This window comes from Arvicanthis niloticus, chromosome 29, assembly GCF_011762505.2.
Source record: "Arvicanthis niloticus isolate mArvNil1 chromosome 29, mArvNil1.pat.X, whole genome shotgun sequence".
In the NCBI taxonomy this organism is placed as follows: Eukaryota; Metazoa; Chordata; class Mammalia; order Rodentia; family Muridae; genus Arvicanthis; species Arvicanthis niloticus.
Window position 1 is genome coordinate 20,967,130 of NC_133437.1, and position 26,976 is coordinate 20,994,105.

At 38.8% G+C, this 26,976-nt stretch overlaps 1 protein-coding gene across 1 annotated transcript in view; it reads left to right on the forward strand.

The window, feature by feature from the left end:
• Window positions 1–26,976, forward strand: part of Ankrd31 (ankyrin repeat domain 31) — a 162,627-nt gene that overhangs the window by 19,433 nt on the left and 116,218 nt on the right. Inside the window, exon 5 of the mRNA XM_076927219.1 lies at window positions 21,910–21,986. Within this exon, the coding sequence (XP_076783334.1) occupies window positions 21,910–21,986 (77 nt within the window). The remainder of the gene's footprint in view (window positions 1–21,909; window positions 21,987–26,976) is intronic.

Here is a 26,976-nt window from a genome sequence, read left to right on the forward strand (position 1 = left end):
TATAAGTAAGTATTCAAGATAAATTTAATTTCATATGAAAACTTAAATTACATTAAACTAACTTGATTCTGTCTGCTAATCTTATTTTAAAATGAGTTTATAGAATAGCATTAAGGAAGAGCTTGTAGAGTCGTTGTAGTAATGAAACTTCATATTCTCTCAGTCCTTTAAAAACAATGGTTCTCAAAATACAGCTTGAGGCTCCCTAGTAGTTCCTGAGGTTCTTTCAGGTGACCTGGGAAAACTACTTTCTTAATAATATAACATTGCTCCCCTTTCCGTGGGGTTTACATCTGCACCAATAGTGCCAAGCAGTAGTAAGTGACATGCTGAAGGAGGGGCCTTAGCAGGAGCCACGGCAGCAGTGCCAAACAATGCTAGCGGTCATCGTGGTACTTTTAGTGCTGTGTGCTGACTGTAAAAGGATGTGATGCTAAATTTACTTAAGAATGTGTCTGATGAGATAGAAAAGTTGCTGGTTTTTATGAGATGGCTACTTTTAAGTGTACACCTTTTCAGTGTTCTGTGGTAAAACTTGCTGTAGGCATAAAGCACTTCTGTGCAATGTGAATGTTGCTTTAGTTGTAAACGTCATAAAACCCACTTAAAAAGCTCAAGAGAATAATTGACAAACTAGTTATTCATAATTACTTATATGTTTCAGTGGTTAAGATACTGCTTTTGCAGAGAAGCCACATTTAGTTCCCAGTCATGGGTTGTCCATGACTGCCTATAAAGACAGGGCCAAGGGATCCGACTTCTCTGCCTTTGTGGCGATCAGCACTCATGTGTACATACACACAAATGCATAACTTAATTAAAAGTATTTAAAATGAATAAAGTAAGCTAGCCATTTCAAGTAAAACAACTAATAATTATTATTGCTAATGAAAAAACTCGAGGTTTTATATTTGTTCCATGAAAACTTTATGCATGTATATAATGTGTCTTGATCATACCCACCCTCAGTCCTCCATCTCCCTCCCAGTTTCATGTCCTCTGCTTATAATTTAAAAACTTTGAACCCACTGAGAGCAATTAGTGCTGCCCATGTGCTCATGTGTTTGTGGTCATCAGCTGGGCATGGGCAGCCTTCCAGTGGCCACACTCCTAAACAAAAGTGACTCTCTTCCAGCAGCCAGCACCACCTATAGCTCCCCAAATAGGGATAAGACTCAGTAGTCCCTCCTCCCTCCATAGGGATAAGACTCAGTAGCCCTCCTCCCTCCATGCTAGAATTTTAAATTGTCTTCATCTTGTGCAAGTTTTATGTAGGTACCCACCTATGCTGTGGGTTCATGTGTGCAATAGTCATTTCATATCCAAAGGACAGCATGTCAGTGTTTGATATACCCTGAGCCTCAGTGGGGGTGTTGATAGAGATGTCCTTCCTGTCTATGGCTGAGCTCTCACAGTTGCTTATTGCCAGCATTTTGAACAGTGATGTGTCCCTGCATTAATCACTACCCACTGCAGTTAGAAGCTTCAGAAAAATGTGTCCTCCTTTTCCTTGCTCTTTTTTTAATAATAAAAAATTATATTGACTTAGAAACATTCAGAATGTCAATAAAACAACTACAATTTATATTTTTTTCAATTAAAGAGTTCTATTCAGTTAACAGAAGAATTATCTTTGTATTAGCTATATCAGAGACAGCTGAAGATTAAAAGCAGACAAAAAAAAACCAAACAACTACCATCCTCACATATAATTAATTCATGCAGTGCACCAAAATGAACCTGCTTTAAATTTTCATGTCAGTTTACAACTCCCAGACTCGACTAGGCAAGGTTAGTGACTATAGAAAATACCACCAGGACACATTTAGTATGCTAGCTCTGTGAAAAGTGACACTGTACTGTTTAAAGACAAATCTCACATAGCTTTATATTTCAATGTTTTTCCTTAAAAGGAGTTGTACACAGAATGATTAAGTACTTTATGAACAAAAGTGCTCTAGAACCAACTTATCCATATCATCACATTTATCTTCTTATTCTTCCTCATCCTCTTCATCCTCCTTCTCTTCCTTTTACTTTTTTTCTTGCTCTTTTCCACCTTGACGACCCCTCTTTTTCTCTGCATCAGGTTCTCTATAGGCAGCAATATCCTTTTTATAGTTTCTTCAGCATGGCAGCCTTCTTTTCTTAGGGCTGCTTGTCACCTGCAGCAGTGCTGTTCCACTTCTCTTCTAGTTTTTTGGGGTTTTGGTGTTTTGGTTTTTGTTGTTGTTGTTTTGCAACACCACCAATGACCCAGCCAGGATGTTCGTCTTTGATTTTTAGGTGGTACTCAGAACAGAACAAGAAAACAAAAAGAGGCCTCTTAAGTGCATTGAATCCTCGAAGTTCTTTTTTTGTCTCTTCTTTGGGGAAGATAAAGGTTTTCATTTGTTTTTCGTAACGAGCCTTGTCAGCCTTTACCAGGTCTTCCAATGTCCCCTCTCCTTTAGCAGACATGGTGTTCTGCCTCTTTGAGCACTTTGTACAGAACTCTGAGAAGTTGACAGAAACATCAGGGTTCTTCTTCTTGTGTTCCTTTTGGCAAGTTTGAACAAATGATGCATATGAGGACATTTTTTCTCTTGACTTCTTAGGATCTTCTTTACTATGTTTTGTTGATTTTCCTCCATGAGGCACATAGTTGCCCAGTGTCTCTCTAGCTCTCACTTGCCCAGTACTGTCTCTGTGGAACTCAGTGGACTCCTTTCCCTTGATCTTGATGACTTTAGTTTTTCTGATGGAAATACTGGTAAACATTTTTATATTGTTCCCACATCTTTTTAGTTAATTAATTAATTAGTTAACTTTATATCCTGATTGCAGTTTGCCCTGCTTCCTTTCCTCCCAGTCCTTTTCTCACTATTCCTCTCCCTGTATCCACTCCTCTTTCCTTTCTCTTCAGGAAAGGGAAGGTCTCCCATGGATATCAACCAGCATTGACATACCAAATTGCAGTAGGACTAGGCTCATCTTCTCCTATTGAGGCTAGATGAAGCAGCCCAGTATGGGAAAGAGTTCTAAAGGCAACAGAGTCAGTGACAGCCCTTGCTCCTGCTGTTAGGAATCCCACATGAAGACCAAACTACACAACTGTTACATACGTGAAGAGGGTCTAAGTTAGTTTATGTGAGCTTTCTGATTGTCAGTTCAGTCTCTTGTGAGCCCCTATGGGCCCAGGTTAATTGATTCTGTAGACTTTCTTCTGGTGTCCTTGACCCTTCTGGCTCCTACAATCTTCTCCCTCTTCTGCAGGATTCCCCAAGCTCTGCCTAATATTTGGCTGTGGGTCTCTGCATCTGTTTCCTTAAGTTGCTAGGTCAAGCCTCCCTGATGACGTTTCTGCTAGGCTCCTGTCTGCAAATCCAGCAGAAAGAATATCATTAATAGTGTCAGGGTGGGTTCCTTCTCATGGCATGGGTCTCAAGCTGGACCAGTCATTGATTGGCCATTTTTTCAATTTCTGATCTATCTTTACTCCTGCACATCTTATAAGTAGCACATATTGTAAGTGGAAGGTTTTGCAGCTGGGTTGGTGTCCCAGTACCTCCATTAAAAGTCTTGCCTTTTTACAGGAGATGGCCAGTTCAAGTTCTGCATCCATATTGCTAGGAGTCTTAGCTAGGGTCACCCTCATAGATTCCTAGGAGTTTCCATTGTTAGGCTGCTTTACATTGCTGTGAAGTGACACCATGGCCAAGGAAACTATTATAAAAGACAACATTTGATTGGGGCTGGCTTGCAATTTTAGAAGTTTAGTCCATTATCATCATGGCAGGAAGCATGGTAGCATGCAGACAGACATAGTGCTGGAGGAGCTGAGTTCTACATCTTGAACAGAAGGCAACCAGGAAGAAGACTGTCTTCCGCAGGCAGCCAGGAGAAGGGTGTCATCTGCATTGCCTGGAGCCTGAGCATCAGACATCAAAGCCTGCCCACCCTGTGACACATTTCCTCCAACAAGGTAACATCTATTCCAACAAGGCCACACTTTCATAATACTGCCACTTTCCATGGGCCAAGCATATTCAGACCACCACATGTGCCCTGATTCTGTTTCTCAGTACTCTCTCCCTCTGTCCTTCCACCACCTGATCCCTCCTGTTCACATCTTCACCACCTCTTTCCACCCCGCCCCCGTAAGTCCCTTTTCCTTGTCCATCCATGATGTCTATTCTGTATTTTCCCTTCTCAGAACTACTAGTAAAATTTTTTTATTATTTTTGATACTTTATAATGAAATATGTCAGATTCATATAACATAATAACTCAGTATTTCCTAAAAAGTCTGGTCTAGTTACTTTCTGTTGACTATGATAATGTACTTTGACCAAAAGCAACTTAGAGAAGGAAAGGGTTTATTTTATCTTACTCTTCCAGATCATAAGTGAGCAATGAGGGCATTTGGAGCAGGAATTCACCCCAGGAACCTGAACCAGAAACCGTGAAGAAATGCTCCTTGCTTTTTGGCTCACTCACAAGTTTATAACTAGCTAGCTTTCTTACACAGTCTAGAACGTCCTGCCTTGGAAATGACTCTGCCCACAGTGAGGTGGGCACTCCTACATCAGTTAAGACAATTAAACAACCTCTCACACATATGGCCTTAACCAGTTTGATTTGGATAATCCCCAAGTTGAGGAGGGCCTCAGTTGTGTAAACTGACATCTAAAGCTAAGCAGGACAAAGATTAATGCATAATGTTATAGAATCATGCCCAGATAACAGATCTGTTCAAATTGTAAGATGACCCAATTAGTTTTGGTGTAGACCAAAAAGTTCATTGTCTTTCACTTTGTATATTTAAGTCATTTATAAAAATTTTATCACTGATGGTGCAACCACTGTTGGAGGGTTGAGGAGGTGGAGCAGTAGATCCTGTCCATGCTATGAGGCTGCAGCAGGTGCTGGCAGTGTCTGGGAATTGGTCCATTCTGAAAGACTGTACCGATTTCAGAATGCTTCCAGAGCAAGTTCCCCGTAGAGCTGGAGAACAGAAGTCATGAGCAGCAGTTTGAAGAAAATGATTTGAACTCTGAAAAATCTTTATGCAGAAGGAGAGAAGCTTGGGAGCTAGTCTTATATTAAAGGCTTATATTAAAAGGCTTGTTTAAACAGTATTTACCAACTTATGTTTGGGAACTCGCTATCAGAAGGTTCTGAAGAAAGTCCCAAATGCATTGAAAATCACAATGAGAAGGTATGTGCTCCCCAAGGCCTCTTCCTAACAGACCATGTTGAGGAGGACTCCAAGTTATTGAAAAACCATCTCTGAAAACAGATGTGAGTAGAGGAAGGTAAACCTTATATTAAAGATCCCACTTCCAGCTGGGCCCTCACCCACCTACTTGATGATGACAGAGTCTCCCTACCTCTCCTACAGAGTGTCATTTTCTAGTATCTGCTGTCAAAGCCATGGTGCCACAACTGGAGTCATTCAGCGTCTACTTTGTGTCTCCAGATTGTGTGTATAGGACTTTGTAATCTTTAGATTTGTTTCCAAAAAAAGGAAGCATTTTACTTTTTAAAAATTCAAAGCCATTTAATAAAATACGCAGTTGGTCTCTGACACCAGTATCACTGGCTCTCTTCACTCCATTGGCCAGTTTCCTAGGTGGCTTTATAATTCCACAGGTCTTAGCGCAGGTCTTCCCTTGGATCAGAAATGGGCTTTGAGGGTGTGTGGTACCTGTGGTTCTGCTAATGCTACTGCCCAGATCCCCCAGGTTGCCAGCTTTGATGTGCTGCAGATCTTAAGATTGATTTCTGCAGTTCAGTTTCAGAAACTGAAGCTCCTTGAAATAATAACGTAGGTTATTTGTTTTAGTATTACAGTTATTTTTGAATCAGTATTTAACATAGTTCAAGTTATTTTCTTTGAAAACATTTATATTAATATTTATTGACTTGAAATATTGAGAAGATGTTATGTGTATTGCTTGTTTATTACACAGGTAAGTTAGCACAATAACTATGAGCTTACTTAATGCTCAGCCATCAGAAATTCCCCAGCGTGTAATAAGCAAGTGTCCAAAACATTGAGCTTTAGTTTTGTTACAAACATAACATAGAAGGATAAGTTGGTAGGAATAATGTTGTATGTCATTAATTTTCACCCACTGGAAAACTGTGGTTCACTGACTCTTCCCCGAATTCAGTGCACAGAAATCTTTTGACTGACTCAAGTAAACTTAAGTTTGGCTTTAAAATTTAAACTTGCTTAGGTATGGTCCCTGAATTCCTGATCTCTCCAATACCTTTAACATGAAGGGGTGTTATATTTTGTCAAATACTTTTTCAGCATCTAATGATGATCATGTGATTTTTTTTCCTTTGAGTTTGTTTATATAATGGACTATGTTAATGGATTTTCATATAGTGAACCAACCTTGCATCCCTGGGATAAAGCCTACTTGATTGTGGTGAATGATGGTTTTGATGTATTCTTGGATTTGATTTATGAGAATTTTGAGTATTTTTGCATTGATATTCATAAGGGAAATTGGTCTGAAGTTCTCTTTCTTTGTTGGATCTTTGTGTGGTTTAGGTATCAGAGTAATTGTGGCTTCATAGAGTGAATTAGGTAGTATTCCTTCTGTTTCTATTTTATGGAATAGTTTGAGGAGTGTTGGTATTAGCTCTCCTTTGAAGGTCTGGTAGAATTCCACACTAAAGCCATCTGGCCCTAGGAGTTCTCTAGTTGGGAGATTTTTAATGACTTCTATTTCCTTAGGGGATATGGGCCTGTTTAGTTAGTTTACCTACTCTTGATTTAACTTTCATACTTGGGTATCTGTCTAGAAAATCATCCATTTCATCTAGATTTTCCAGTTTGTTGAGTATAGGCTTTTGTAGTAGGATCTGTTATTCTTTGAATTTCCTCAGTGTCTGTTGTTTGGTCTTCCTTTTCATTCTGATTTTTGTTGATTTGGATACTCTTTCTGTGTCCTTTAGTTAGTTTGGCTAGAGGTTTATCTATCTTGTTGATTTTTCTCAAAGAACCAGTTTTTGGTTTTGTTGATTCTTTTTATAGTTCTCTTTGTTTGTATTTGGTTGATTTTGGCCCTGAGTTTGACAATTTCCTGCTGTCTACTCCTCTTTTTAAACTTGAAAATTCAGGTGAATTTTTGCATCTCTCTGCTCTTAAGATTGAAATTTCTTACTGTCCTTCTTTTAGGGGTTTGATAGTACTGTGTTTGAGAGAAAGTTAAGAAATAAGAGGAATGGATGGAACAGTTAAAAGTTTAATTTTTAGAGATATTGGGGGTGCTAATATTGGACTTAATCTTTCAAATTTAATTTGTTTTCTGGGCCTTGTAGCTATTTAGTAAATCCCATAGATCTGTGGAATAATTTAATTGTATACTCTGTTTGTTACATTAAAGCCTATACTAGTCTTTCTGCCTTTTAGACTTATTTAAATAACTGCTAAAATATTAACAGATAGAAAAGCGTTTCTTAAACATAAAGGAATCTTACTGCTTGTAGAAATAGCATACCTTCTTAATTCTTTTTCCTTCCATTAATTTATTTTATTTATTTACTTTATGTGCCTGTCACAGGCCCTACCACCTCCTGGTCCTTTCCACTCAACAGCCCCTCTCCCCATCCCCAGGAGGCACCCCCTGGGTGTCAGCCTATCTTGTTCATACCTACTGACATCAAGTCATTGCAGGACTAGACACATCTCTTCCACCTAGGCCAGACAAATTGGCCCAGTTAGGAGAACAGAATCCACAGGCAGGCAACAGAGTTGGACAGTCTCCCTCCAGTGTTGAGATTACACATGAACACCAAGCTGCACATCAGTTATATATGTGCTGGGGCCTAGGTTCAGCTCATGCTTGCTCTTCAGCTAGTGGTTTGGTCTCTGGGACCCTTCAAGGGGCCAGGTTAGTTGACTCTGTTGATCTTCTTGTAGAATCTCTATCCCCTCCATCCCTCAAACCTGCCCCCAACTCTTTAACAAGACTCCCAGAGTTTCTCTAATGTTCAGCTCTAGGTCTCTGTATCTGTTTACATCAGATGCTGGATGAAGCCTCTCAAAGGACAGTTATGCTAGGTTTTTATCTTCAAGCATAACAAAGTATCCTTAATAGTGTCAGGGCTTGGTCCTTGCCCATGGGATGGATCTCCAATCATTGGTTGGCCATTCCCTCAGTCTCTGCTCCATTTCTGTCCCTGAACTTTTTGTAGGCAGGACAGAATTTAGGTAGAAAGTTTTGTGGGTGGGTTGGTGTCCCTGTCCCTCCATTGGGAGTCGTGCCTGGCTATGGGAGGTAGCCACTTCTGGTTCCATATATCCCAATGCTAGGAGTCTCAGTTAGAATCACCTCCATACCATCCCTAGAGGCTCCCCCATCCTGAGTCTCTGGCACATTCTAGAGACACCTGCCTCTGTGGATTTCCATTCTCTCTCCCCTACTGTCCTACACATGATCTCCCACCCCACACATCCCATTCCTCTCTCATCCCCTCTTCTACTCAGTTCCCTCCTTCCATCGACCTCCAATATTTATTTTGTTTTCCCTTCTGAGAAAGATTCAACCATCCTCTCTTGGGCTCTCCTTGTTACTTGGCTTCATTTGGTCTATGGATTATAGCATGATTATCCTGTACTTTATGGCTAAGGTCCACTTACAAGTCCTTTTGGGTCTGGGTTACTTCACTCAGTATGATACTTTCTAGTTTCATTCATTTGCCTGCAGATTTCATGATGTCCTTGTTTTTAATAGCTAAGTAGTATTTCATTGTGCAAATAAACTACGTTTTCTTTATTTATTCTTAATTTGAGGGACTTATAGGTTGTTTCCAGTTTCTGGCTTTAAAGCTGCTTTGAACATAGTTGAGCAACGGTCACTGTGGCACAGTGGAGCATCTTTTGGGTATATTCCCAAAAATGGTATACCTTGGTCTTAAGCTAGGACTATTTCCAGTTTTCTAAGAAACTACCAAATTGATTTTCAGAGTGGTTGTACAAGTTGATCTCCCACCAGCACTGGAGGAGTGTTCCCCTTGCTCCACATCCTCACCAGCATGTGCTGCCACTTGAGTTTTTGATCTTAGCCATTTTGATGGGTATAAGGTGGACTCTCTGAGTTGTTTTGACTTGCATTTCCCTGATGATTAAGGACATTAAACATTTCTTTAATTCAAGATTCCCCTGTTGAGAATTCTCTGTTTAATTCTATACCTCATTTTTTTTATCTTTAATTTTTTATTTTTACAGTCCAGTCATTATCCGCCTCCCAGTCTGACCTCCAAAAGTTCCTCCTCCCATTCTGTCACCCCCTGTTTCCTAGTTCCTACTCCCCAAACCCCAATCCAGCCTGTCAGGCTTCCTCTTCCCTGGGTCTCAAGTCTCTTGAGGATTAGGTGCATCATCTCTCACTGAGGCCAGACCAGGCAGTCCTTTGCTGTATGTGTGTCAGGGGCCTCATATCAGCTAGTATATGCTGCCTTGTTGGTCCATGTTAGTTGAGACTGCTGGTCTTCCTATGGGGTTGCCCTCTTCCTCAGCTTCTTCCAGCCTTTCCCTAGTTTAACCATAGGGGTCCCTGACTTCAGTCCAATGGTTGGGTGTAAGTATCTGCATCTGACTTAGTCAGCAGCTTGTTGTGCCTCTCAGAGGGCAGCCATGCTAGGCTCCTGTCTGTAAGCACACAGGAATAGTGTTAGGCCTTGGAGCCTTGCCTTGAGCTGGATGCCAATTTGAGGTGGTCACTGGACCTCCTTTCCCTCATTTTCTTCTCCATTTTTGTCCCTGCAGTTCTTTTAGATAGGAACAATTCTGGGTCAAAGTTTTTGATTGTGGGATGGCAACCCCATCCTTCCACTTGATGCCCTGTCTTTCTGTTGGAGGTGGACTCTACAAGTTCCCTCTCCCCACTGCTGGGCATTTCATCTAAAGTCCCTCCTTTTGAGTCCTGAGAGTCTCTCACCTTCCAGGTCTCTGGTATATTCTAGAGGGTCCCCCAACCTCTCACCTCCCTAGGTTGCCTGTTTTCAATTCATTCTGTTGGTCTTCAGGGCTTCACTCCTGTTCCCCTCCCCCCAATACCTGATCTTGTTCCCCTCTACTTCCCCTATCTCACCCAAGTCCCTCCCTCCTGCTGTCCCCAGTGATTGCTTTCTTCTCTGTCTCAAGTGGGATTGAAGCATCCTCATTTGGATCCTTCAACTTGTTAACCATTTTAAAATTGGGTTATTTAGGTTATTAGTGATTAACTTCTTTGAATTCTTTTGGATATTAGCCCTCTATTGGATGTAGGGTTGGCAAAGATCTTTTTCCATTCTATAGGAAGTTCCCTCCTGTACCAATGTGTTAAGTCTTAAGAACATTTATTAAGAACATCCACATTTATCTTTTTTTGTAGGTTTATTCTTTATTAATTCTGCATCTCTATGAAGTATTCTTAATGGAAGATTTCCTTCAGTGATAAGCATTATGCACATTTTTTATTTCTTTTTTTTATTTGATATTTTATTTATTTGCATTTCAGATGTCATCCCCCTTTCCCTATTCTCCCACCCATTAGTCCCCTATCCCATCCCTCCTCCTCCTGTTTAAATGAAAGTATTAAGGTCAGTTCTAGGTTGAGGAACTAGCAATACAATAGATGAAAATAGTCCAGAAAAAAGGAAGACAGTAAACCCAGATAATCAAAGAACATGCAGGACAATAAACATAGTCCCGTGATCACTCCTGTGATCACTATTTGTAAGGGCTTATCAGGATGATCAAAATATCTGAGCATACTTCCCTGTCCTAGCCCAAAGTCAATTTCATGCCTGAAGCCTACTTCTTTGTTTTAGCTTAAGATTTAGATTTCTGCCTATAATTACTTCTTTGTTCTAGCCTAAGATTTAGATTCCTACCTGAAATTTCTTCTTTGTTCTAGCCTAGACTTTAGATTTCTGCCTGAAATTACTTCTTTGTTCCAGCCCAATGTCAGATTCCTGCCTACAGTTCATTTCCTTGTCCTTGGCCTATGTCAGATTCCTTACAAGCAGCCCATTTCCCTGTCCTTGGCCAATGACAGATTCCTGCCAGGCAGCCCCAAAAGCTCTCTACATCTCCCTCTTTTTATTGCATAAACCAGACTGAGCCTGTTTTAGGTCTTTCTGACAAGAAAGCCTTTCTTATCCATCGTGGAATATGCATTATGATAAGCAATGCATTTATGTCTTAGGTTGGTAAGGCTCTGCAGAATCTTACCTGTCCTTGGCTTGCCAGCCTGTTAAATTAATATCTCTGTCTGGGGGTCCATTATCAGTTTCAAGTCATGTACTTTGGCTGCCAGCCTGTTGATATAGTTAGAGACAAGCTTTAACATGATGGGCAGGAATAAAAGTATTCCCAGGACAAGAAGGGCTAGCCTGATCAAGCTATATATACCATTCCTGAGATTTGACTAAAATGGAAATACTGAACTCAGGCTATGGATAATTTTATCGGGATTATCTGCAGCATCAAAGCTCAACAGAGCAGCATTCTTTAAATTCATAATCTCACTATGCAAAGTTAAGACACCAAGAGAGGTGTTAGGATTATGCTAAATACCCTACAGGTGTCTTAAAACTTTTTTCTAATTATACTGACAATCATTGTAAACTTTAGAAGTAACACTACTCCAGTGATATTTGTCATGACACTTGGGATGGCTGCTAACTCTTGAACCCTGAACCTCCTTTATATAGTTTGAATAGGTTATAGAGCATCATTTTTTGTTCCAGATACCTATATAAATCCTTTTGTATACTCAATACATTAATAATATTTTTTTTGCTAGATGGTTAACAAAAATAGTTGTCTTAACTCCTTGTGTCAATGCTATTGCAGAAGCAGTGGTGCTAGCAATTAATGAAACTAAAGGTTTTATACCAGCAGTAATCAAGTCTGCTGCTCTCTTGCTTCTGCTCAAAGCCTAACTCACTTCTTCGGGCACTTTTAAGCTTTTTTTCAGAGAATCAAGGTTTTCTAATACTCGGGGCAGTAAGACAAAAGCTGGTTGATAGACCCCCATAACAGACATGCCAGGTTTCAACACACTAATACAATTGGAAATTATACAGTGAATGCAACTTACAATAAATGCTGTAGAAGAGACAAAAGTAATTTTAACTTGACAATTAAAGGAGCCTTAAAACATGCACTAACCCTTGATTGAAATTCAGATCCTGTCCCAACTTTATCTCTTGCTATCATAACATCATAGTGAACTGCAGCTAACTTCCAAATATGTCTCTGACAATGTCCAGATCCAGCCTTCCAAATGAAGACTGTCATTTCCAATATTGGATTGATTTCTAGACCAGTACATGATTGAGTCCTAATAGCTGGTCACCTTTAAGAAAATTACAAGAGACATTATAATTTCTCTTTTTGATTCTCTGTCCCACAAAGTCTAAAAACTTGAGGCAAGGCAGCTTGTCCCATCTGGGATATAGGCAAGCAAAGATGGGTCAGGAACATATGTCCAATACAACTCCCCAGTCACCCTTGTCAGGGCACTCAGCAAGCTCTCAGGTCGGCATCATTCTTTGTCTCAGCAACAGCATGTCTCACCAATCTTTTTAAAGTTCCATGGGCCTCTTCCACAGTACCTTGTCTTTTGAGGAGTATACGAAATTCCCATAATAAATTGTTGACAAAAAGTCTCAACTGTTCAACTACAATTGCCACCTCCATTATTTTTTTTTAATTATTGGATATTTTATTTATTTATTTATTTATTTACCTTTCAATGTTATCCCCTCTCCCATTCCCCCCCCCAAAACCCCTTATCCTATCCCCCTTCCTCCTATTTTTATGAGGGTGTGCCTCCACCCATCTACCCATTCCCACCTCTCTGCTCTCAAATTCTCTAACACTAAGGCATCCAAACTTTCAGGGACCAAGGGCCTCCTCTTCCACTGATGCCTGACAAGGCCATCCTCAACTACCCATATACAATTGGAGCCATGAGTCCCTCCCCTCGTGTTCCCAGGCTGGAAGTTTAGACCCTGGGAGCTCTGGTTGAGTATTTTGATACTCCAAGAAAGACCAAGACAGCCATACTTTGGTTTTCCTTCTTCTTCTTGAGCTTCATATGGTCTATGCATTGTATTGTAGGTATTGTGAGCTTTTGGGCTAATATCCACTTATCAGTGAATGCATATCATGTGTGTTCTTTTGTGATTGGATTACCTCATTCAGGATAATATTTTCCAGTTCTATCCATTTGCCTAAGAATTTCATGAACTCATTGTTTTTAATAGCTGAGTAGTACTCCATTGTATAAATGTATCATATTTTCTGTATCCATTGCTCCATTGAAGGACATCTGGGTTGTTTCCAGCTTCTGGCTATTATAAATAAGGCTGCTATGAACATAGTGAAGCATGTGTCCCTGTTGTATGTTGGAGCATCTTTTGGGTATATGCCCAGGAGTGGTAGAGCTGGGTCCTCAGCTAATACTGTGTTTAATTTTCTGAGGTTTCGCCAGACTGCTTTCCATAGTGGTTGTACCAGCTTACATTCCCACCAACAATGGAGGAGTGTTCCTCTTTCTCCACATCTTTGCCAGCATCTGCTGTCACCTGAGTTTTTGATCTTATCCATTCTGACTGGTGTGAGGTGGTATCTCAGGGTTGTTTTGATTTGCATTTCCCTGATGACTAAGGATGTTGAACACTTCTTTAGGTGCTTCTGGACCATTTGAGTTTCCTCAGTTGAGAATTCTTTGTTTAGCTCTGTACCCCATTTTTAAAATAGGGTTATTTGATTGTCTAGAGTCTAATTTCTTGAGTTCTTTGTATATCTTGGATATTAGCCCTCTATCAGATGTAGAATTGGTAAAGATCTTTTCCCAGTCTGTTGGTTGCTGCTTTGTCATATTGAAGATGTTCTTTGCTTTACAGAAGCTTTGCAGTTTTATGAGGTCCCATTTGTCAATTTGTGATCTTAGAGCATAAGCCATTGGTGTTCTGTTCAGGAACTTTTCCCCTGTGCCCATGTGTTCGACGTTTTTTCCCTATTTTCTCTTCTATTAGTTTCAGTGTGTCTGGTTTTATGTGGAAGTCCTTGATCCACTTGGACTTGAGCTTCATACAAGGAGATAAGAATGGGTCGATTTGCATTCTTCTACATGCTGACTTCCAGTTGAACCAGCGCCACTTGTTGAAAATGCTGTCTTTTTACCAGTGGATGGTTTTAGCTCCTTTGTCAAAGATCAAGTGACCATAGGCATGGGGGTTTATTTCTGGGTCTCCTATTCTATTCCATTGATCTTCCTGCCTGTCTCTGTACCAATACCATGCAGTTTTTATCACTGTTGCCCTGTAGTACAGCTTGAAGTCAGGGATGGTGATTCCCCCAGATGATCTTTTATTGTTGAGAATAATCTTCTCTATCGTGGGTTTTTTTTGTTATTCCAGATGAATTTGAGAATTGCTCTTTCTATCTCTGTGAAGAATTAAGTGGTAATTTTGATGGGGATTGCATTAAATCTGTATATTGCTCTTGGCAAGATAGCTAATTTTACTATATTAATCCTTCTAATCCATAAGCATGGGAGATCTTTCCATTTTCTGAGATCTGCCTGGATTTCTTTCTTCAGGGACTTAAAATTCTTGTCATACAGATCTTTTACTTGCTTAGTTAGATTCATACCAAGGTATTTTATATTATTTGTGACTATTGTGAAGGGTGTCATTTCCCTAATTTCTTTCTCAGCCTGTTTATCTTTTGAGTAGAAGAAGGCTAGTGATTTGTTTGAGTTAATTTTATATCCAGCCACTTTGGTGAAGTTGTTTATCAGGTTTAGGAGTTCTCTGGTAGAAGTTTTGGGGTCACTTAAGTATACTATCATATCATCTCTAAATGTGAAATTTTGACTTCTTCCTTTCCAATTTGTATCCCTTTGACTTCCTTTTGTTGCCTAATTGCTCTGGCTAGGACTTCCAATACTATAATTGAATAGGTAGGGAGGGAGTGGGCAGCCTTGTCTAGTCCCTGATGTTAGCGAAATTGCTTCAAGTTTCTCTCCATTTAGTTTGATGTTGGCTACTGGTTTGCTGTATATTGCTTTTACTATGTTTAGGAATGGGCCTTGGATTCCTGATTTCCAAGACTTTTACCATGAAGGGATGTTGAATTTTGTCGAATGGTTTCTCAGCATCTAATGAGATAATCATGTGGTTTTTTTCTTTGAGTTTGTTTATGTAGTGGATTACATTGATGGATTTCCGTATATTGAACCATCCCTCCCTGCATTCCTGGGATAAAGCCTACTTGATCATGATACATGATTGTTTTGATGTGTTCTTGCAAGAATTTTATTGAGTATTTTTGCATCGATATTTATAAGGGAGATTGGTCTGAAGTTTTCTTTCTTTGTTGGGTCTTTGTGTGGTTTAGGTATGATTGTAATTGTGGCTTTATAGAATGAAATTGGGTAGTGTTCCTTTTGTTTCTATTTTGTGGAACAGTTTATAGAGAATTGGTATTAAGTCTTCTTTGAAGGTCTGACAGAACTCTGCACTAAAACTATCTGATCCCATACTTTTTTTGGTGGGGAGACTTTTAATGACTGCTTCTATTTCTTTCGGGATTGTGGGACTGTTTAAATAGTTTATCTGGGCCTGATTTAACTTTTGTAACTGGTATTTGTCCAGAAAATTGTCCATTTCATCCAGATTTTCCAATTTTGTTGAGTATAGGCTTTTGTGGTAGGATCTGATGATTTTTTGAAATGTCCTCGGTTTCTGTTGTTATGTCTCCCTTTTCAGTTCTGATTTTATTAATTTGGATACTGTTTCTCTGCCCTCTGATCAGTCTGGCTAAGGGTTTGTCTATCTTGTTGATTTTCTCAAAGAGCCAGCTCCTGGTTTTATTGATCTTTTGTATAGTTCTCTTTGTTTCTCCTTGGTTGATTTCAGCCTGGAGTTTGACGATTTCCTGCTGACTATCCTCTTTGGTGTGTTGCTTCCTTTTGTTCTAGAGCTTTCAGGTGTGTTGTCAAGCTGCTAGTGTATGCTCTCTCCAGTTTCTTTTTGTAAGCACTTAGAGCTATGAGTTTTCCTCTTAGTACTGCTTTCATTGTGTTCCATAAGTTTTGGTATGATGTGACTTCATTTTCATTAAATTCTAATGAGTCTTTGTTTCTTTATTTATTCCCTGACCACATTATCATTGAGTAGAATGTTGTTCAGTTTCCACATGAATGTGGGCTTTCCATTGTTTTTGTCGTTATTGAAGACCAGACTTAGTCCACAGTGATCTGATAGGATGCATGCCATTATTTCAATTTTCTTGTATCTGTTGAGGCCTGTTTTGTGACCAATTATATGGTCTGTTTTGGAGAAGGTACCATGAGGTGTTGAGAAAAAGATATATTCTTTTGTTTTTAGGATGAAATGTTGTATAGATAATCTCTTAAATCCATTTGGTTCATAACTTCTGTTAGTTTCAGTGTATCTCTGTTTAGTTTCTGTTTCCATGATCTGTCTATTGCTGAGAGTAGGGTTTGGAAGTCTCCCACTATTATTGTGTGAGGTGCAATGTATGCTTTGAGCTTTAGTAAGGTTTCTTTTATGAAAGTGGGTGCTCTTGCATTTGGCGCATAGCTGTTCAGAATTAAGAGTTCATGATGGTTGACTTTTCCTTTGATGAGTATGAAATGTCCTTCCTTATCCTTTTTGAAAGCTTTCACCTGAAAGTCGATTTTATTCAATATTAGAATGGTTACTCCAGCTTTTTTTTTTTTTTAGGACCATTTGCTTGAAAAATTGTTTTCCAGCTTTTACTATAAGGTAGTGTCTGTCTTTGTCACTGAGGTGGGTTTTCTATATGCAGCAAAATGCTGGGTCCTGTTTGAATATCCAGTCTATGTCTTTTTATTGGGGAATTGAGTACATTGATGTTAAGAGATATTAAGGAGAGGAGATTGTTGCTTCCTGCTATTTTTGTTATTAGTGGTGGCATTGTTTGTATGGCTATCTTCTTTTGGATTTGTTGGAAGATTACTTTCTTGCTCTTTCTAGGGTATAGTTTCCCTCCTTGTTTTGCAGCTTTACCTCTATTATCCTTTGTAGTGCTGGGTTTGTAGAAAGATATTGTGTAAATTTGGTTTTGTCATGGAATATCTTGGTTTTTCCATCCATGGTAATTGAGAGTTTTGCTGGGTATGGTAGCCTAGGCTGGCATTTGTGTTCTCTTAGGGTCTGTATGACATCTGTCCAGGATCTTCTGGCTTTTATAGTCTCTGGTGAGAAGTCTGGTATACTTTTGATAGGTCCGATTTTATAAGTTACTTGACCTTTTCCCCTTTCTGCTCTTAATATTGTTTCTTTGTTTCCTGCATTTGGTGTTTTGAGTATTATGTGACAGGAGGTATTTCTTTTCTAGTCTAGTCTATTTGGCATTCTGTAGGCTTGTATGATTATGGGCATCTTGTTCTTTAGATTAGGGAAGTTTTCTTCTATAATGTTGTTGAAGTTATTTATTGGCCCTTTAATTGGGAATCTTTTTTTTTCTTTTTTTTTTTCATATTTTTTATTGGATGTTATATTTACATTTCAGATTTTATCCCCTTACCCCATTCCCCCCACCTCCCAGGAACCCCCTATTCCATCCCCCCCTCCTGCCTCCCTCCACAAAGGTGTGCCTTCACCTACCCCCACCCCCACCCCCCTCAAATTCCTCCCCTAACTTGGGAATCTTTACTCTCTTCTATACCTATTATCCTTAGGTTTGGTCTTCTCATTGTGTTCTGGATTTCCTGGGTGTTTTGGGTTAGGAACTTTTTGCACTTTGCGTTTTCTTTGACAGTTGTGTCAATATTTTCTATGGTATCTTCTGCACATGAGATTCTCTCTTTTATCTCTCATATTCTGTTGGTGATGCTTGTGTCTATGACTCCTGATTTCTTTCCTAGGTTTTCTATCTCCAGGGTAGTTTCCCTTTGTGATTTCTTTATTGTTTCTACTTCCATTTTTATGTCCTGGATGGTTTTGTTCAATTCCTTCACTTGTTTGGTTGTGTTTTTTTGTAATTCTTTAAGGGATTTTTGTGTTTCCTCTTTAAGGGATTCTATCTGTTTAACTGTTTTCTCAAGTTCTTTGAGAGTGTTATTTATGTCCTTCTTAAAGTCATCTATCATCATCATTAGAAGTGATTTTAAATATGAATCTTGCTTTGCTGGTGATATGGGGAATTCAGAACTTTCTGTTGTGGTGAACTAGGTTCTGATGATGCCAATCACCCTGGGTTGCTGATGCTTATGTTCTTGCGCTTGCCTTTGCCATGTGGATCTTTTTAATGCTACTTGCCCTGTCTCTTACTGGAGCCTGTCTTTCCTATTATCTTGGTTGTGTCAGAACTGTTTGGGTTGGGTGTTGCTGCTGGGGTTAGAGCTGAGGCCTAAGATCTGCTCTGGCACAGACTGGAATGAACCAGTGTCCCAGGCTAGGAGTGAATTCCTGGGTCCCCATACAGTTACTCCCTGTTTGGCGTGGGTGTTGCTGTCTCCTTATCTAAGATACTGCAGGAGTTAGAGCTCCTGGGAGCCCTGCCCCCTCTGGATTTTGTGGGATTGGTTGCAGACTGAAGCCCAAGATCTGCTCAGTGCTCAGGCACAGACCAGAAGGACTATCCACATTTTTCTTAAGGCAACTGTCTTAGTTAGGGTTTTACTGCTTTGAACAGAGACCTCGGTCAAGGCAACTCTTATAAGACCAACATTTAATTGAGGCTGGTTTTCAGGTTCAGAGATTCAGTCCAGTATCATCAAGGTGGGAGCATGGCAGCATCCAGGCAGGCATGGTGCAGGAAGAGCTGAGAATTCTATATCTTCATCTGAAGGCTGCTAGGAGAAGACTGTCTTCCAGGCAGCTAGGATGAGAGTCTTAAAGCCATACCCAGTGTGACACACTTCTTCCAACAATGTCACACCTCCAAATAGTACCACTCTTGTGGCCAAGCATATTTAAACTAAATTGCTAAAACATTTCTCCATTTGCAGTACATACCTTTGTGAGGCTGGATTTTTGTTATGTATTTCAAACAAACAGATAAACATAGGACCATATATAAGGTGGTAGATCTCTTACATACAATAAAGAGATTTTTCTTTAAAAAACTGTGAAACACTGGAGCTGTGGAAATGGCTCAGTGGTCAGGGAAACTCTATTTCCAGTACATTTAGGAGGAGAGTGATAGAAGAAAACACTCAACATCCTCTGACCTCTGCTTATGGGCATGCACGAGTGTACACACAGAAATGTGAAACCCTGCAATGTTTGCTTTCTTTTTCTATTTTATGTATGTGCACATGTGTGTGTATGTGTGTGTTTGGTTTTGCATGTGAGTGCTCATGTATAGGTACTCATGCATATGTGTGTATGCCAGCATATGGAGGCCTGTGGTTGATGTCAGGTATAAAAGTAACTTTTATTTGTCTGATTTAATTGCTATCTCAGAGGCTTACTGCTGAATAAGCTCACCCTTTCTAGCTCTTTCTGAAACCTGGCTGGTATGACCCCACCATTCAAGGTCAAACTCTTTTTTAAGCTGACTGGTTAAATCTGGCTTCTCTGAGTTTCTCACTGCATTGCTCTGCTTGGCCTCAAATTAACTCTGGCAATTTTTTTCTTATCTTTTGGCACCATCTTAGTCTTAGGCTTCAACTGCCTCTGCTGACCTACACTGAACTACTGTGAACTCATGAATGAACTCAACTCTACTGCACTGTACTCACTGTTGGAATCACTGTAGTGATTTCCAAATGCCTCAGTTCTCAACTCACTGACAGAACTGAACTCTTTCTCCCTGTACTGCTCTTAAATAGCTCTTCTCCTGAGTTTTTGACTCATCCTCTCTGATTCGGTTTGTCAAAATTTTCTCTAATTTGTCACTTTGTCTGCCCTTCAGTTAGATGTCACTGTTTGTGATTAAAAGTATATACTAATGATGTGTCAGCATTCCAGTTGAGTCACACAGATCTACAGAGTTTTGGGCTTTGATCAGAAGAACCATGTTGTAGGACTAAAATTCCTCTACAGACATCCCCAGTGACTCTTTCACTGTATTCATCGAGGCATGGACTCGCAGTCAAAACCAGAGTTCACTGATGGAGGGAGTCTTGGTATCCAGTTCATTTTGGGGATTCTATGTTTCCACCTTGGGAGGCTATAATCATAGGCAGGCCACCACACTCTCTGAGCAATCCTTATAGATTTTAGGGATACACATGGGTCATCAAGCTTGTGCACCAAGTGTTTTAACTGTTGAGCCTCCATCTGCCAAGCGTTACAGTTCTTCTTACTCATTTCTTTCATTTTAGACAATATAATTTTCATTTAAATATTCCAATATATTTCTAAATTATTACTGTCATTTAAAGTTTAATAAATATTAAATTGTAATGTTTATATTTAAATATAAGTCTATATAAGCCACATAAACAAAAGTTCTTTGAGATCCTAAAGAATGAGTGCAAAGATTCAAACATTTGAGAACCATTTTTGTAAAATTATCATTTTACCCAAATATTAGTAATATAATTTCATGTATAAAAATGAAAAAGAAGCTGGGCGGTGGTGGCGCACGCCTTTAATCCCAGCACTTGGGAGGCAGAGGCAAGCGGATTTCTGAGTTCGAGGCTAGCCTGGTCTACAAAGTGAGTTCCAGGACAGCCAGGACTACACAGAGAAACCCTGTCTCGAAAAAAACCAAAAAAAAAAAAAAAAAAAAAAGAAAAAGAAAAAAGTAAGCAAGACTAATATATGAAGTAATTTAAAACTTAGGGAATCATCTTGGAGCATCTAATTTTATGTTTTACATATATATATATATCCATATCTATACATATCTATGCATGTTTTAAATTTTCATAGATGAGATTATTTTATAGATATGTTTTTAAATTTTAAATAAACAATTTATCATAGTTACTTTCTTATATTGTTAATTCTTTAGTATAACTTTTTTATTTTACAAATAAAATGGTATCTGTTTATTTGGATTGTTTTAAATGATGTACACAAAATTATTTACCATGTTATGCAATTAAAGTGCTTTGAAGGATATAATATTTTATTGTATAAGTTATAATTTGTTGAATTACTCTTCTAAATTGGACATTTATCTTGTTTGTGATCTTGCTTATCTTAACTATTTTTAATATTTAAAAGAGGCCTTTGTTTATTCAGAGTATGTCTTAATACTCTTAATACAATTCTTGACATTAGAGAAGGAAGTTTGTTTGTTGATTAAAACCTGTGGATTTATCTTGTTTACAGTCATTTTATTCTTCTCAAGTATGGCATTATTTCCTATTGGCTTCACAGAAATTATCATTCTGTTTGAAAGGCTTAATCAACATTTTCAACCTAATTTCTGTTGGTCACTTCTAGACAAGAGAAAATATTCTATGTTTTATTCTTGCATAGGATCTAAATAACAATGCCTAACACATTAAAACTATTGTTAAAACACCTGAACCAAGAGGATTTTTTTTTATTTTAAACAGGAAAATGATTTTTGTATTTATGCAATAAATTGCTATGAAGAAATAAAATGGCAGGCTGATTGCTTTTTTTCAGTCAGTTTTTAATTACTCCAAAATAGAGGGTCAAAATTACAGATTAGACATGACGTTTATTTAGTTTTAATCCTCTTTCAATATTTTTACTCCCCCTTTATATTTGCTATGAAATACAAAAGTAGGAAGTAATAGCTGAGAAATTTCTCACATGACATCCACTTATATCAAAACTCTAATGCCACACCATCATTTGAAGATAGAACAATTTTCTCTTAAGTTTGTCACCCTTATTTGGTAGACAGTCATTAGAATGATGTAACCAAAATTGTTTTCTTTGCATTTAAAAGTATTTTTGTTAATTAGTTCATTTATTTTTTTTTAGACCTAGAAAAGAATTCCCAGCATTCACTGGGTCATTTCCTTACCCTGAAGTTTCATGGAGTCACCAAAACACTGGAGGTAAGCTTTCATGAACATCAATACGTACGAGAGTCTTTAAGAGTAGATGTCCTTCATGTAGGTCCCCAAACAACTGGAGTGGGCGGAGAGGGGCTACCCCAAAAGCTGTTGTCTGTGTGTGGGTTATGTTCTTCTAGCTGGATTTCCTTGTCTGGCCTCAGTGGGAGAGGATGTGCCTAGCCTTGCAGAGACTTGATGGGCCAATTGTGGGGGCTGTTACCCAGGTGGGGCCCATGCTTTCAGAGGAGAAGGGGAGGGAGGGAAGGATTATGGGAGGGAGTGACCAGGAGGGGGGCAGAAAGCAGGATGTAAAGTGAATAAAAACAAATAAATGAATGAATGAATAAACAAATAAATAAATGAGTAAGAAAAAAAGAGTAGAAGACCTCATTAAATATGGCTTTATTTACAGTTAGGTTTGTGTTTAAGTTTGAAATCAAGTTTTTGCTCACCTTTAATTGTGTGTAGACTGCCCATTGGAGAAACAGGGCAGTTGCAGCCTGTATGTATTGTTATAAATGTATACTCTTCACTTTTGATTTTGAGGAAGTATATTTGAAAATAATAATTGCTTTGTCTGTTCATGACCTTATTTAAATTTATGTATGCCTCACCTAGACCCATTTAGCCATTTTTTCCCTTTGATATTGAGGTATCTTGCTAGTGATATTTTGCCTACAGTTTCACAGTGGAGTAAATATGCATAGTGTGGTCTGTGATTGTAGTAGTGAATTGTTAAGTCGCTCTGTGCTCCCATCAGGTGTACCACACCTGCCCATGAGCTTTAGATTTTAATATGCCTAGCTATCTTAATGTTTGGACACTTCCAAACCTCCCCGTGGCTAGCACACACTCCCCTCCGATATTCCTGAGTGAACACTTTCTAATCTCTATTTTATCTTTGCTGCCCTGTTTCCTTCTGGCCCGTCCTACTCCCCTCTCATGACCAAATCCCTTCTCCTCCCCTGCATTTCTTGCCCAGGAATCCTAAAAGTCCCACCTCTTTCACTCTGCCCAGCCATTGGCCACTGGCTCTTTATTGACCCATCAAAAATCCAACTGATGTCAGGGACCTGCAGTGGACTTGTGAATTTCCATGTAAGCACAAAACAAACCCTCAACAAATGATACCTTGTATTATAAGGACCAGGTACAAGGACATGATAAAAAAAAAAATACTGTTAACATTTATAAACTTGTACTTTATATTACTATATTACTATTTTTGCTACTACCTACCCAAACAGGTATTTCTAGTACCTAGTTTTTAATCTATGTTACTTTTTCAAGTTTCTAATAAACGTGTGTTGAATGCTGGATAAGTGCTGTATGAATGTTAAATACAGGGTCACTTTCCTGTCTTAAAGCATGAAGACAACAGTCATGTCTGAAGGATGCCATTGCTAAAAGCTGAAAGAATAAAAGCTTAATCTGTTCTTGCTTCTATTAGCTATGCTATGACAACTTAAATACAGGGGAAAACCAGTAAATTTTAGTGCATGGAAGTAATTTTCTGGAGTTCTTAATAATACTTAAAAACATTAAATATACAAATGGCTGTCTGAATACAAGAGTGATTATACTAAGGCACTTTAAAGTTTCTGTGACAGTAGGGACCTATTAATACACATGCTGTTTTCTTTTTCATCTTTTAATATTTAGGGATTGAATTCAGAGCCTCATATATGCTGACCAGGCATTGAACTACACTCCAGACCACTTTATTTATTAAGTATGTTCATAAAGTGTAATATATTTTTGTCACTGTAAGTAGAAAAAGAAGAGAACTGAGTAAGTCAGGTACCCTTGGAGAAAGTAAGAATTACGCCAAGAAAGGGAAGGACCACTTACATATTACCAGTGGGACACATGAAATCATGTAAGAAATGAATCTTAATGCCTCAAGGTAACAGATAATTGAAAGACAATTAAGGAGACTTTGCCATTCAGATTCTTCTATTATTAGAAGTAAAAGTTTTAAAGGACCTATATTATCATGTGCTAATAGAAGGAAGGGGTGACTTTACACTAATATTCTTAAGTCAATACATAGTAACAAGAGAAATTTTTCTAACATTGACCAAGTACAACTTCATAGATGATATTCTGGAGAAAAATAAAAAGTTACAAAAAAAATCCTTTTGAAGCTTAAACTATCAGAAAACAACTCATTGGCTGCAGATCAAGGTATGGAGATATGGAAAGCAGACCATTCCTCTTGGTCTCTGCTTATATACTGTCCAAAGGGTATCATGGGGTTCTAGGGCTGTGTCTGGTTATTTTGAGTAAGTGATGTCACTGGGTTCTAGTTATCAGGTGCAGCCTTGGGTGTATAGTGGGGTTCCTGATTATGCTATTTTTACATGCCTAAAAGGCATTTTTATTATGCTCTTTACACTCCCTGCTCCCTGAGGCATACACAGTACCAATGAGGACCACATATAAGAGTTATTAACAATTTCACAGCAATTTGCAAATTCTGGCTATAATAGGTAAAGAAGAAATCATACAACAAATATTCCAAACATTGATTAAACAAATGCAGGAAAATAAATCTCAGGCACTAAAACATACAGTTATTAAGCAAAAATGATCAAAGCAATAGAGATCGATCACAGGATATTGTTGTGGCATATACATATTTTCCCAAATTCATATTTTCTTTATGTTTGGTATGCACCAAGTTGAAAAACACATTCAGAAATAAGAAGTGGTACAATTGCTTTCAAGCAAAATGTTGCAGAGCAAAAGGGGGCATAGCAGGTTTGGAGCTGTAGAACCTGAGCTACTAGAACATCATCCTAACTTGGTCAGTAGGAGCATGTGAGTCATGATCAGGGCCAGGTATTTCTTCTTTTATTAATGGAAAGAGCAAATAAGAGTCCAGTAAATTTCATAGTTAACTTCTGTCTTAGGATTTTATTGCTGTGAAGAGACACCATGACCAAGTCAACTCTTATAAAAGAAGACATTTAATTAGGTCTGACTATAGTTTCAGAGGGTTAGTCCATTAGCATCATGGCAGGAAGCATTGAGAAGTTGTCCCATATGCAAGAGGTGACAGTAGTCAATATGTTAATCCGATTTGTGTTGGTTAATACCCATCCCAGAGATTCTGTGATGGGGGCTGAGCCTTTTTGCATCAAAAATTGTGGTAGTATATAGGCTGTGTCTATACAAAATATGACTGGCTATATAATCTGAGTTCTGTAGAGTACCATGCAGAGTGCCTGGTGTCTCCCCGGGTGGTGGGACTTCATTATCGTAAGATGCAAAGAGTTGTGGCATTAGGTCGGTTATGATCAATGGAAATCTGTAATGTTTTGTCTCTAGTACTTCAATGTTCAGCCAGTCATCATAGGTTGAAATAAATCATTTTCTATTGTGGGTCTTTTGGGAACATGCATGAGGTTTAATAATAAAGACATGGAGACATCTGTATAATATAAGGCTGTTGGCCTGTTTGCTGAGGCAGTCTCAGTATTGTCTAAGTCTTCTAAATTAACCCAACTTCTGACATTGCGTCTCTCCAAGTGGCTCTCATTGTTCTACCTCCTTTCTCTCTGCCTCTGCCCTGCCTGGTCTTTTGCGGGTCCTTCTGCCCCAGCTCCAGCTGCCAGCTCTTTCTTATGCAAAAAGTCAAACTCCTTACTCATCCAGTCTGCATTAGGGACTAGGTGACCTTCCCCAGAGCAGTTTGCCTTTCTTTTGGGGCAGGTGAGGAAACAGATCAATCCTGCAAGCCCAGCAATTAACAATTGAGAATACAGAGGAATACCTTACAATGCATGGGAGTGGATTATCCCAACAATTTTCTGCCTTCCATATCAGGTAGCTAGCTATTTCATATAGCCAATCTACCATAGTAGAGTAGGTTGGGAGACTCAGCCAAACAACAATACAGTCACATTTGGCCTGTTCAGTTGTTGGTATAGTCTAAAAAGTGAATTTGGGCATTTGAATCCATATGGTGGTGGCATTGTATTCCAAGAGAGAAAAAATGTTTCCATGGTGTTCTTCTATCATTGTGTGGGTCAAAGGTATAGTTATGCAAAATCATGGGTTCACACTGGTTTGTTGTGATTGGTGTTGACATTACCTCAGTCAAGTAACCTGGCTCCTCATTCTGATTCTAATCTTTATAATCATATGCAATTTCATTTGTGCTCTGAGTAGTTTTATTGTACTTATAGCCAAACACAGGGTTAATCTGCCATGTGTATGGGGTGAAGAATGCCGAAAGGAATTTTTGTTTGCTGCTATTTTATAGTCAAACATGGAGTCTTCTACGTCTGTCATTTTAAATCTTATTCTCTTCTTGTTCTTCATTGTAAAATGGAAGGATGATGTAAGAGATAATATTCTCCAGTGAAAGTTGTATATGGCTAATGCTTTTGTGATATTTCTGTGTTAAATGGCATTTCAGTGGGCTTCTTTTCTTAAAATTGGTGTTTTCAGCTTTCTCCTGGTCATTGGTGACTACAGCTTGCAGAATTGGTGTAAAATGGATGGGTGTTACCGTTCTTCATTCATCACAACAACTGTGCCAAACTGTATTGCCAATAGCTTTACTGTGAGAACATTGAGCATAGAATGCATTTGTGGTATATGTAAGGTTTTGAATGAAGTGTTCATGGACCCAGTATTCTGGTAGGAATCCATCTAAAGTAATGTAATTACAATATCATACTTAACTCTTGGTTTATTTGTTATTGTAGTTGTTGGTATGATTGCTTCATTCATTGATGCTATTGCTGTGAATATGGTTGTTGATGAAGGTGGTGATGTCTCCAGTTCTGACTAGCTTAGTGGTGTTGGTGATGATGAAGCAAACAGTGCTGTTGTCAAAGAGCCTGAGCTCACAAGCAGAGGCAGCCAGTCTCCCTCTTGTGTCTTTTCCAGTAAATCTCTTATGTGGGGTTTGTTGTACAGTGTGACTTTGTGGTATTCCTTGGCTTCTGATTGCCAGGATACCTTTCCCCTCAGAGCT